Raw genomic sequence first — 13645 nt, forward strand, 5'->3', positions numbered from 1 at the left:
TTAGTCGAACTGAAAATGAGATAGAAAAAAAAACTGTCAGGTTCAGTCCATGTTTTCCGGTAGCGCAAAGCCTTAGAAACTCTCGTACGCACACGTCGGACAGCAATTCAGACAACTTCGCTCGCCAAGCTGCGAATGCTCTCCTTCACGCTATCCCTACCTTCCTAGAACCACGTTAGCTGTCTCCCAACATTGTTTTTTCATTCTGCATCTTTCAGCAGTGATCTCAGTAAACTATTATTTAGTTCGACCACGCTGTTTTAGTTCTGCAACCCTTGTAGTGTTCTGTCATGATAAATAACTATGCAATGAACTGTTTGTCTCTTCCATTTCAATGAGTTGCCATTCCACCACGTGTTTCAGCTCTTGGATGACAAGACATTGGGATCTAGTACCTCTAAAAGGTCAATTAGGGGCAAATTAGTTGACTGCCAGAATCTTCCGGTAGTTAACTTTCAGAGTATTGATTGCCTAGTCCCAGAGATGGACCGAAACGTGTTTAGCGAAGATCAGCACCATTAATTTGATATTTCAAAGGCAATTGAATCAGGAACCTGTAAAGAAGATTTGGCTGCACGAAATCCTTGGCGTTTATCACATTCGAGGTGGTGGACAAAGGCGAACAGAAAATTCAGATTGTGTATATAAGTGAAGAAAGCCTCGCATCTGAACTTCAAGAATTAGTATAGTTTACAGTGAAGTCATTCATGCCAGTGTGGTTTTCTATCAAACCATTTTAAGATGGCCCAAAACTTGTTTACCAAGCCAATATATCAGGTACTTGCCAAAACCTTTGCTTATGTTGTCAACCCTGCGATCGAACAAAATAGATTTTTCGCTCACCCAGAAAACGTACTGTTTAGCCTCTAATCAGGATTACAATAAATGCGCAAATGTTCGGGGCTCGAAGAATTCTGAAGTCAAGAAAGATAGATACAAGAAGAAAAACAGAACATTTACGCAAAAGTCAACGTCTATGTGCAAGAATACACAGAAATAACAACTGGATGTACTGTAAATTATCTTCTTCCCCATTGCTGCTACATATAAGTGATGACGACGCCATCGAATCACACATCGACAGTGACTCAATCCCTGACTTTGAAGACCTATTTGCTGGTGAAGCTAGGCATGTATGATGTGAACAGTAGTGTGGTTCTTATAAATTCGTTTCGAGATTCAGCTCCACAAACTTTTCCTGTGACTACCGTGACGAGTGTTACTCAGCGTTCAATAGTCTGCCTGTGCGCTGGGAATTGCTTGAAAATAACGTTCCAGTCAGCCAACGAAATTTTCCCCAAGGCCATTTGACCCTTTAGAGGTACTGGGCTCCGTTGTCTTGACATCCAAAAGTTCAAACTTGTGGCGAAATGGTAACTCATTGAAATGGTGGAGACAAACGGCCCATTGCACAGGCATATATCATGACTAAAAACTACAAGAGTTGCAGAATGAAAACAGCTAGATCGAACTAAATAATAGTTTACTGAGATCACTACTGACAGATGAAGACAGAAAAAACAATGTTGGGAGACAGCTAACATGGTTCTAGGAAGGTGGGGATGGCGTGGAGAAGAGCGTCTCCAGCCAGGTGAGTGACGTTGTCTGGATTGCTGTCCGACGTCTGCGCACGAGAGTTTCTAAGGCTTTTGCGCTACGGGAAAACATTGGCTGAACCGGACAGTTTTTTTTTTTAATTTTTTTTTTTTTTAAATCTCATTTTCAGTTCGACTGATGAAATACTTCGTCTATTATATTTAAAAACTGATTATTCATCATATACAGAAAACACATAAAAATGTAACATTTTCATTATTCTGGAAAATTTTGGGGTCCATGTGCGACCGAAAGATATTTGCTGATTGAAACCAAATTCAAACACAATGTTTTGAGGCTCTGTTTAAAGACGTTACAAACTATTACAGTAAAAAAATGTATAATTTAAAAAAAAAAACTTATGATTTTTTTTTTTTTTTTAACATTTTGTCAAAATTTAGGCCCTAGGCGCGAACGGAAGAAGTCGATCTATTTCCGCGCTATTACAACTTCAAAATAGAAAAAAAGAGTTTTTTTCTGCTCACTGTAGTGTACAATGCTCAAAGGCATTTTACAACGTTTCAGATTTAAAGAAACATCTGACAACCCATACTGGAGAGAAACCTTATTCTTGTGAACATTGTTCAAAGGAATTTTCCCAGCTGGAATGCTTAAAATTACATCTGAAAACCCATACTGGAAAGAAACCTTGTTCTTGTGAGCAATGTTCAAAGGCATTTTACCAGCTGGAAAGCTTAAAGTTATATCCGAGAACCCATACTGGAGAGAAACCTTATTCTTGTGAACATTGTTCAAAGGAATTTCCCCAGCTGGAAAGCTTAAAATTACATCGGAGAACCCATACTGAAGAGAAACCTTATTCTTGTGAACATTGTTCAAAGGCATTTTACCAGCTGGAAAGCTTAAAGTTATATCCGAGAACCCATACTGGAGAGAAACCTTATTCTTGTGAACATTGTTCAAAGGAATTTCCCCAGCTGGAAAGCTTAAAATTACATCGGAGAACCCATACTGAAAAGAAACCTTATTCTTGTGAACATTGTTCAGAGGCATTTTACCAGCTGGAAAGCTTAAAATTACATCTGAGAACCCATACTGGAGACAAACCATATTCCTGTGAACTTACAGTGCTGGCTAAACTATTAGACTAAGACTGTTTTAAAAGCAAATTCTTTAGTGATTACATAACTATACACACATTAACGAACAGTGAAATAATTATCTAATATTTGGTATGCATTCCCTTGTTCTTGATGAGCATTTTAAGTCTTCTTGCCATACTTTTCACAAGGTTTACACCTCCTTAACTTTTTAAAAAAGGAGGTAAACAATTGTTTATACTCACTATTATATGTACTCTCGTACACACTTTTTCATTTTTCTTCTTTTTTCTCCTTTATAAATGGTTTCTTGAATTTTTTGAACTGGTTGTCGATTACCGTACCGAATATGTCTAAAATGACAATAAATTTATTGTGTTATAGGATATACAAAAGAATGAAATAAATAAATAAAAATTAATTTGACATTTGGAATTCAAATTATGTTTTTCGCAATCACGAATGTGTGTGTAAGCATGAGTGTGTGTCTGCAGGTGTGTGTATGTATGCGTGTTTATGATGGATATGAACTCGACCTGGAGACTTTGCTCGCTAGAGAAGCAGCATCGGGAGGGGCCGGTCGACGGTGGTGCTGTAGAGGGAGACGGGGGGAAAATAAAATCATAGGAATTCAAAACAGTCAAGCGAGAACAATAAGCAATGTGATTGCTCAAAAAAATATATATTAATTTGCATTTTTTGGCATCTTGAATTCAAATTATGTTTTTCGCAATCACGAATGTGTGTGTCTGTGTGTAAGCATGAGTGTGTGTCTGCAGGTGTGTGTATGTATGCGTGTGTATGTTGGATATGAACGTAACCTGGAGACTTTGCTCGCTAGAGAAGCAGCATCGGGAGGGGCCGGTCGACGGTGGTGCTGTAGAGGGAGACGGGGGGAAAATAAAATCATAGGAATTCAAAACAGTCAAGCGAGAACAATAAGCAATGTGATTGCTAAAAAAAAAATATTAATTTGAATTTTTGACATCTTGAATTCAAATTATGTTTTTCGCAATCACGAGCGTGTGTGTGTATGAATGCGCGTGAGTGTTTGTAAGCGCATGTGTGTGTGTTTGTGTAGGCGAATGTTTGTGGGTGCGTGTGTGTGTATGTATGCATGTGTATGCAGTGCTGTGTGTGTACACGCGTGTGTGTATGTAGGCGTTCGTGTGTGTGTGTGTATGTAGGCTTATGTGTTTGTGTCTGTGCGCAGTCATGAGTATGGGTGTGTAGGCGTGTGTGCGTAGGATATGGATGGAACCTGGAGACTGTTTTCGCAAGAGGAGCAGCATGGTGCTGGCAAAGGGTGCTGGCGGGAAAATAAAATGATAGGAATTCAAAACAGTTAAATGAGAACAATAAGCAATGTGATTGCTCAAAAAAAAAAAAAAAAACAGTAAAACAAATTATCAAACAAGTACGAATACATTTTTTAGTAGCAAAAAAATAATGTAAAGACAAAAATAAATAATAAATAAAGAAATAAAGAATGATAATAACATCTATTAGGTCCTAGCAGTACTGAATACATAAATAAAATTATTTTTATGAATATAAACTTGAAATGAAGTAAATAAAAGTGTGAAAGCAAAAATTTAATCATTGCATAAATCTTGCTTAAAATTCTTTGCATAATTAATTCTACTCCAGTCGAACTCGCTTAGAACGTCCATAAAGGGGCTGCAAAATTTGCTCGTTTTAACGCAGTGCTCATGAAAAACGAGTTTATTAAAAATTCCATACACACTTGCATAATTATTATCATTATTATTTCTGGTAAATTTGCTTTAAACTGCCGTGTTGTCTTATTGTATCTTTCTTGTGTACTCGAAAAAAATCGAAACTTGGTCGAAAAAAGGTTAAAACATTTCTACACATCAACTGCCTTTGACGTTGAATGTGGTTCAGTTTCAAACTCTTCACATTTGTCATTAGGGGCCATTCATTAATTACGTAAGGACGATTTTGTCAATTCTTGACCCCCTCCCCCCATGTAAGGGTACATAAGACTTTTCAACCGCTCCCCCCCCTCCCCGTACTGTTATTACGTAAGACTCCGTTTCGTTTTCCAAAATAATAAGATAACGAATCTCTTATCACTGGAATCGTTATTAAATTCACTATTATTAAACTAAACCTTATTAGATAAAATAAATAAATACCTTTGTGCTGAATAGTAAAGTCAGACCAAACAACGTAAGTAGAAGCACAAATTTATAAATTACAGCAGACACGTGTTTCGGCGTTACAGGGAACGCCTTTTTCAATGCAAAAATAATGAGCTTATGGATGAAAAGACATCCGACAAAAGCATCAAAAAATATTTTCTAAAAGTTGGATTCTAGACCACATGTTTTTTCGACTTTTTTTTTTTTTTTTTTTTTGTATATGTTGCGATACTAATTAAAAATAAAACATGCCACACATAGTGTGATTTTTTTAATTTTATTTCACACCATTCATTCTTTGTAAAACAAATAAAAAAAAACAGCTTATCCTAATAAGTTTCTATCTTCCACAGCCACAAATGAAATATCCTTGCCAAACCACTTGACCGCGCAATTTCTAATGTAAAATATTGACTTGAAAAATATTTAAGAATTGGTTTGGGACTCCTCCCCCAAATAAGATTATGTAGAGATGTTTTTACCCCCCCCCCCTCCCTCTCGGGGGGGGGTAAAAACGTAATCAATAAATGTCCCCTTATCGACGTCGCTTTCATTGATAGGGAAGTTTTCGATTTTTCAATTTTATTTTTAAATGATAGAGTAACATGTATGAACATCATAGGTGAAAAAATTTTTGCGATACGATAAGTAGTTTTTTTTAAATTATTTTTTAAAGTTCAAGCTTTTGTGACGTCAAATGGCATAGGAAGTGACGTCATGCCCTCTTCCGATAGGGGAGAAGCCGAAGGTCACGCATTCGACTTCGAAGACGAAACGTAAAAGGCTTATCTCCTCGCATTTAACTCCTCGCGTTTCTGGAACATTAAACCTCTCATCCTCTCGGAAATATTCGAATAAAATCATTGATGTTACACGAGGAAGATTATTTAGATTGTGCTTTAACGAATCCGACCTCCATAGTGTGTTCAAAAGGATTATTGAATTTCTAAAAAATATAAATATCAGCGCGCTCAAGATGTCCCTAGCGAAAACAAGGGATCTTCGGCGGAAGGCTGCCCATTCGCGCCCTGTGACGTAGGCTCGTGATGTTTCAGAAGCGCGCACTTTTGCGCGTGGATTTTTAAAAAATCATTAAAAATCAACCACGATGTTTTAAAATTCGGCGATGGTGAATTTTTTAGTTTTGAGGGTCAATTAACAATATCCAATAGCCAAGATATGAACATTTAATAGGTTGCAACTTCCCTTTGAATTTAAGCTACTCGAAATATGCCTCAGAAGTGACAGCATATTGGCGTCAACAAAAATTAAATTTCCAACTGTTTCTCTACTCCACAAATTTAAATTTAAAAAAGGGACCGTCATCATTTTTTAACATGCTTTTATTAGCTTCAGCTGTATGTATGTATGTATGTATGTATGTATCTTGTAACGGAATCTTGCAGCTCAAATTTCGCCCACTTCCTGCGATCGGATACTTTTGAAATTTTGCACGCCACCTCAGACCCGATGACAATGCAATATTCTATGATCAAATTAATTAACTCTTTTAATTGTTAGTTTCCTCCAATTTTAATCAATATTTTGGCATAAATTCAACAATGTGAAAAAGGAAAAATTTAAAAAAATACATATCAAAATGCTTGCAAAAATTATTTAAAAATATCTACAAAAATCTTTTGTTTTTTCTGCATTAGACAAAATTTGTTCCAATGTTCCAAGGTAATTAGAACATGAAATATAATTGTTTTAACCAATTTCATGCCAAAATTTGGGTGAGCCTTCAATTGGAAATTCATTGCTGATCAGACCATTGTTGAACAAAACTTTTATTCAAATGCATCTCAAATTTTCAAAGTAATACTAGCTGCGTTGCCCGGCTTTGCACGGTGCACCTCGAAAATAATAGTTATGTCTCGTGACGCGTGTTCAACAATCAGGCTTGAACAACAACAACAACAAAAAAAAATCAGAAATTTTGCTGCAGATTGCGGGCAAATAACCAAAAAGTAAACATTTTAAATCTCCCGATTACAGAAATAGCCTCAAAACAAAAACCTTTTTTTTTTTTTTTTTTTTTGTTTATATTCGAGAAAAAAATGGCATCTGATCTTTCACACATTTAACGATTTTCTTCACGCTACAACTACAAATTTTAATAAAAGCATTCTTGCGGAAAGTTGAGATGAAGCACTGAATAATAATTTAAATGGAGGAAAGCCTTCGAAAATTAGGGATTTTATGTCGAAATCCAAACTTCATAATTGATAGTTTTTAATTTATATCTCCGCTAATTATTATCGGAGGATTATGTTAAATAGCCAAACATGAAGACGAGAAGATGACGAATCCATCGATACCTGGTTCGATGGTCAGTTCACTGTCGTTCGGGAGAAGAAGCTTGGACATACATAGATACGCCCAGTTTTTAATTATATAAGAGATAAATATGATTTCCGCAAACACATACATCGATGACTCACAGTAGCTTCCCATCGGGGTGCCCTTGTCTTTACTTTAAGATATTACTTCGCACTCGTTTTATAAATAATTTCATCGCCTGATAATTCTCCAACATAAGATTAAAAAACAGAAAAATAAAATAATAGTTTAGAAAACTAAAAAAACACGCCTTCGTAGCAAAATGAACTAAAAAGTGAAAAATAATCTTTGGATGATAGTAGTTGACCAATCACTTAATTTTAATGTAATACAAAAAAGCATGGGGGCTTCTTATCAGTTGTCTTGAATTTCTTCCATTGGTTGTCCAAGCAAAAATGTAAATAGCACCCCACGCTTTTTTGTATTACATTAAAATTAAGTGATTGGTCAACTACTATCATCCAAAGATTATCTCTGTTTTGCTCCGCTACCAGTTATAGAAAATTATTATTTGTTATAACCTTAGACCATTGAGAGATACACTGTAAAAAAAATCCGGAAACGTTTCTGAGTATATCGTGCAGCTGTGGTTCATGAAAGTTTCAAAAACGTTTCTGAGTATTTCGGAATCCTCTTTCTGTAATGTCCAGAAACGTGTCTGAGTATTTCGGAATCCTCTTTCTGTAATGTCCAGAAACGTGTCTGAGTATTTCGGAATCCTCTTTCTGTAATGTCCAGAAACGTGTCTGAGTATTTCGGAATCCTCTTTCTGTAATGTCCAGAAACGTGTCTGAGTATTTCGGAATCCTCTTTCTGTAATGTCCAGAAACGTGTCTGAGTATTTCGGAATCCTCTTTCTGTAATGTCCAGAAACGTGTCTGAGTATTTCGGAATCCTCTTTCTGTAATGTCCAGAAACGTGTCTGAGTATTTCGGAATCCTCTTTCTGTAATTTTCAGAAACGTTTCTGAGTATTTCGGAATCCTCTTTCCGTAATTTCCAGAAATGTTTCTGAGTATTCTGTGCAGCTGTGGTTCATGAAAGTTTCGAAAACGTTTCCGAGTATTTCGGAATTCTCCAAACAATTTTCAAAAACGTTTCCGAGAATTTCGGAATCCTTTTTCCGTGATTTTTTCTAAAACATAATTCTTTATTATAGTATTGCATACCATATCAGTTTCAATTCTTTCATATCTAAGAGCAATAATACAAGCAATTTTAGAATTATTCGTGGATTTTTTTTTTTTTTTGGAATTTCTAATGACAAATAGCATGGTTAACAGCATAACATATGCACAGTTATAAATTTTTGAAAAATTATGAAATAATCTAGTAGTTTCATTCCTAATCACAAAATCGTCGGGGAATTGGAGTGGGGGTACCTTCTGAAAAGTGGGGATTGTTTGTTAAACAATCTTAAACTTCAGTTTTTCTCTCAATATTTTCAAGACAAAACTATCAACATATTGTATTTTTAATGCAGAACTTAAAAACATATCTTGTATCAAACTTGATAGCTTTTATCTTCGGATAAAATTTGACAGGAGTTACCTACCCTTCGCGTTCCGGAATTCGTTCACCTCAAGTCAATTTCTCTGACGAACAAAGTGTACCGAAAAGTACCAACAGAGAAATTGATGAATTTAAATATGACACCAAGTCCCCCTGCTGGAACCATTCGGGTTGATTCTTCTGTTCTTGCCCTTTTCCAGCTCATCACAAATATAAATACTTATTCAAAATAGGTTACTGATTTTATTTTTGCAGTGTGCGCAAAATGCATTATATATTTTATTTATTAAAACATTGAACTCTATTACATGATTATTCCATTTCATATATACGAGAATAACCCCTCCCCCACCATAAAAGTGATGGTGCACCCATAAAATGCTATGAAGCGCCCACCCCCCCTTGAAAAAGCAACATCATATACATTATAAATCAAAGTACCACATACATTATAAATCAAAGTATCATATAAATTATAAGTCAAATACTTTAATATGGTGTAAAAATACAAAATTATTTTATTAAGTCTTTTTTTTTCTTTTCTTTTCTTTTTTTTTTTTTTTTTGCTTTTGGTAAAATTGAGGCTCGTAAAACGAAAAAAATGAAGACACTTTTAAATACATATATGTATCTATTTGTTAAATAAATTAATACACATTTAACTAATTTAAAGCGTTTCGCTAATGCAAATATTTAAAGAGATATCGTCATTTAGATAATACTGAAGCACTATGTTCCTAATTACAAGAGATAGTTTTTTTTTTTTTACTTCATACAATCTAGCTACACTGTTTACAAGAGAATGAAAACATGCAACCTTAAAGACGAACTATCAAACCTGACAATTTGCATATTATAACATTTAATTCATAATGCTTGATACATAGCCAAATATTAACTGAGATTGACACATAAAAACAAAGTACACAATAACATATTTAAATTTTTTTATAATCTTCAATTCATAAATTTTACAGAATAAAACTAGACACACTTGCACTTTAAATATGTGTTCTATGTAATGTAACATATTTTCAAATTGCAATAGTTCACAACGAAAAAATAATACTGAAGAAAATAGTTTTTTTTTTTAACGAGATTTATATGAACTAAATCTCTTTAAAGTAATAGAGTTGCAAAGCGACTTACCTATTCGTCGGTGGTGGTCTTTTGCAGGCTTTGGTCACCAAAAAGGTGATTTTTATGACAGAATAAAATTCTGCCAACAAAAATTACCCATTTGGTAGAAAGAAGAAAAGTATCCAAGAAAAAAGTAAATTACCTACACAAGTTATGCGACGCAATGAATTTACATGGCGTCCTCTCGGTAGTTATTTGGTTTTCAATTTCAGTTTGTATTCCTTCCGCGAGCATGCGTCGAGAATTTGCACTTCGTACTTAAAAATAAGTGACATAGCTTCAAATTCAATCTTATGACGATACATATGCAAGAAAATATAAGACTTTAGAATTATCTTCAGTGAATTCATGCGAGGAACAAAACTTCTACTAATCCCCTTGATGAGTGTTACTTCGCATACATGAGTCAGCACTTGTTTTCATTGCGTGCTTTCGAAAGTTTCAGTTTAGATTTGCTGCTGGACTATAAAATTGTGAGCTGCGCATGCGTCGACTCTTACTTTCTTGCTATACGGGAAACGTTTTTGATTATAGCAGAAAACTATACAGGGCGTACGAATCTGTGTATTACGGAAAACTTTTTTATATATTCAGAGAGTTTTCCGAGATTTTTTAGTGTAGACGTGCCCTCCCATCCATTCGCTATTGTATGCGCTGAAGCAGAAGTAAAGACGACAGGTCTTATCTCCAGGGGAAAACATTTAACAATTTCGCCGGCGTGTACCACGTGGTTAAGTCCTTCGATTTCGGCACGAAATACTAACTCGATTTCTCAATGAGAGCAACTTATAGAGCTATTTTTAAATTAAACTCAGCAACTTACGTAGAAATGGAAAAAGAAAAAAATATTTATCCATGAATCAGTAAACCATGCGCTTGCGGGTGACCAAAAAAAAAAAAAAAAATGTGCCAAAACATTTCAGACAGAAGGTAAAAAATTAAAATCGATGACTTTTCAAATCCCTACAAGACTGGCGAAACGTCTTCCGTGGAAGGGCGCAGACACGTGGTCTCACCCGCAAAGATTCCTGCCTTCCACAACCACTCCCACTTGCCTTATCTTTGTCTCAATGATATAACTGCAACTTTTGTATCAACCTTTCGCCGAACATCTAACGACCAAACGGCACGAACTTGAGGGTCACAGATTTTGACAAAATTCTAGCTATAGGTCCATTCCAACTAGATATGAACGCAGGTAAAGCGGTTTTACTGCATAGGCCCTAGTTTCTCTGCAACGAGGGTCCAAAGTTGCTAGTTTGGTCCCAGAAATGCAATGGCGTTTTCATTGGAATTTCTTAATTTGACACTATGTTCGATCTCCCAACATCTTTTTCATCTTTTGTAAATAAATTGTGTATAAGGGAGGACACGCATTTATTTATGGGCATGATCTAAGTTAGTTGAAAAGTCGAAACAATCTTGTATTTTTGTTCTTTTGTGTGCCTGCCATGTGCAATAAATCAGAGTGCCTTCTCTTCTCCCATTTTTTGCCTATCAATGTGGGATATCTTTGATAGCAGGCAATAAATATCCAGTTAAAGTAACTGTTTTTATTAGCAAACGATAAATACTTGTTAATAGCAGAGGATTAATATAAAATGAAAATATTTAGTTTTTCATTTGAAAACGATAAAGATCCTGTTACTATGTTATTTCGGCATTCAAGTTATTGAAATTAAAAACAGTAGCCAATTTGAATTTGAGAACGGATTATTAAAAACTAGTGTTCAACTTAATTAATTCAAAGATAAGCATGCAAACGACTCATTCTGCAGTACAACAGCAAAAAAATCGATAAAAATGGTAATTTTACAGGAAATACCATTGCATTTCTGGGTCCAAATTATGAACTTTGGATCCTCGTTGCAGCTAAACTAGTGCCTATGCAGTCAAACCGCTATACCAGGGCTCATATCTAGTTGGAATTGACCTATATCTAGAATTTTGTCCAAATCCGTGACTTTCAAGTTCGTGAAGTTTGGTAGTAAGCTTGCTACACTGTTTTTGTTGTTTGTCTAAGCCATGTGCGTAGCAAGTATTCAAACGAGGAGGATGCAGTCACAGAGTGACAACTGGAGATGTTTTGCTTATGCCAACACTTGAAAAACTAGAAGCAAATAAAATTGATGCACGGATAGATGAGAGAGACTATTTTGGGGCTTTTTTATCTGCGTCTCAGACTGTTGAAAACAATCTTTAATAGTAAGGAACGTTACACCGCGATTACGGTTAATTTAGCATTTAAGCGTTATCTTGCAAATAAAGTAAATTAAATATGGCAATATAGTAGGCAAAACAACAATGCATAAATGCTACAAAAAGCGTTGGCCATGAATTGCTCCAATGGATCAAGAATTACCCCCTGGAAACAGGGGGCAGTATTTGAGGCACTCCTTTGAAATAATAATAGTAAATCCAAAACAATTTTTTAGTGTCAGAACTAGTTCACAATCCAACGAAAAAGAAAAATATTAAAAACTTTAGTTGCGACCAAGATCTTTAAAAATGAAACGTATCAATGTTTTTTTGAGAAATTTGACAAGCCATTTCAAAACGATTCTTTTTCCATAATAAATTAACAATAAGCTCATTATTAAGTAATAAATTCTAATGAAGATAATTTAGAGTTTCTCTGTGATTTTTTTCATTCATAAAAAGAACTGTCACCAGGAATTACCCCGCGTGACTTTTGGTGTTAAATGTTGCTTTTTAAAACTTATTGATTACTTTTACTTCTTAGCAGCAACTTATCGTATTGTTATCTTATTTCATTTCAGACAGTGAACTCTTATATACGAACAGTCGCCGATGAATGTTATTTAAGAAACATCTTAACAATTTCAGTTCGGAGTTCTTGCTCTAAAATGGAAATAAGCAGATGTCAACTCATTGACTGATCCAGTGAACTGAAAAGAAGAGCTCACTGGAAGATCGGAGTCCGACGAACAATGGGAATCGGTTCAGGATGTTCTTAAGGTAAATGAGTAAAACCAAGGAAAGTGCTGTGCTGTGTATTTCTCAAACATTTGCTGAATTTCTCTAACTACAAATCCATTAACTAGTGAGAAATCAGTGTATTGAACGTTAGAAGTCCTTTTGTGCAAATTCTAATGAAATACTTTCTCCGCTCATGACAAATGATGCTACTCTGACGTAATCAAGTTGGTAAAATATCTTGTTTGGACAATTTTCGAACAGAAGAATTTGTTGTGCCATTTGAGGCAATACAGAGGCTAAGTATCATTTTCTTGGCTAGCTTGTTGTGAGATTTTTTTTTGTGTGTGTGTTGAACTACTTGTGATGATCCAGACCAGCCAAAAGTAATATTATTTTCAAGTGTGAGCAAAAGTTTTGTCTGGAAATCCAAAACTACAAAATAATTCATATATTTTCTTGTAACATTTCCCCCCGAAGTATTTCCTTACTTTACAAATCGAAAAGGATTAGTAATGTCTTCCCTGTAGAGAAAAATCGTACATCTGTGAAGGTGGAAAATATTTTCTTATGCTTCAAAACATGCAAAGAGACTATGAGAATTGTGTGTGCTGGAGATGATATAAGGAACCGGTAATGAACATATACTTATGAAACCTCTTCTTAAGTAATGAAGTTTGTCGAATTCGGACGAGGTCTTCATCTGAATTTGATTGCCAAAGCAAACGACATGTAGGCAAACTGAGATCAAAATATTTTCAGACTCTTTGTTGACAAAATAAGCTGTGATATAGAATCTAAGAATAAATATTAGTGTAAAGAATTTGTTCCGTTTTATGCTCTTTTAAGCCTGTTTTGTAGTTTACTGAGCCGACAAATATATGAGATT

General features: G+C 35.0%; 1 protein-coding gene across 1 annotated transcript in view; it reads left to right on the plus strand.

Annotated features, from left to right (window-relative positions):
- Positions 1–1542: 1542 nt before the first annotated feature.
- LOC129232851 (protein krueppel-like) overlaps positions 1543–13645 on the plus strand; it is a 57067-nt gene continuing 44964 nt past the window's right edge. The window contains exon 1 of the mRNA XM_054866950.1: positions 1543–1591. Within this exon, the coding sequence (XP_054722925.1) occupies positions 1543–1591 (49 nt within the window). The remainder of the gene's footprint in view (positions 1592–13645) is intronic.

Source organism: Uloborus diversus, unplaced genomic scaffold, assembly GCF_026930045.1.
Source record: "Uloborus diversus isolate 005 unplaced genomic scaffold, Udiv.v.3.1 scaffold_14, whole genome shotgun sequence".
Taxonomy (NCBI): Eukaryota; Metazoa; Arthropoda; class Arachnida; order Araneae; family Uloboridae; genus Uloborus; species Uloborus diversus.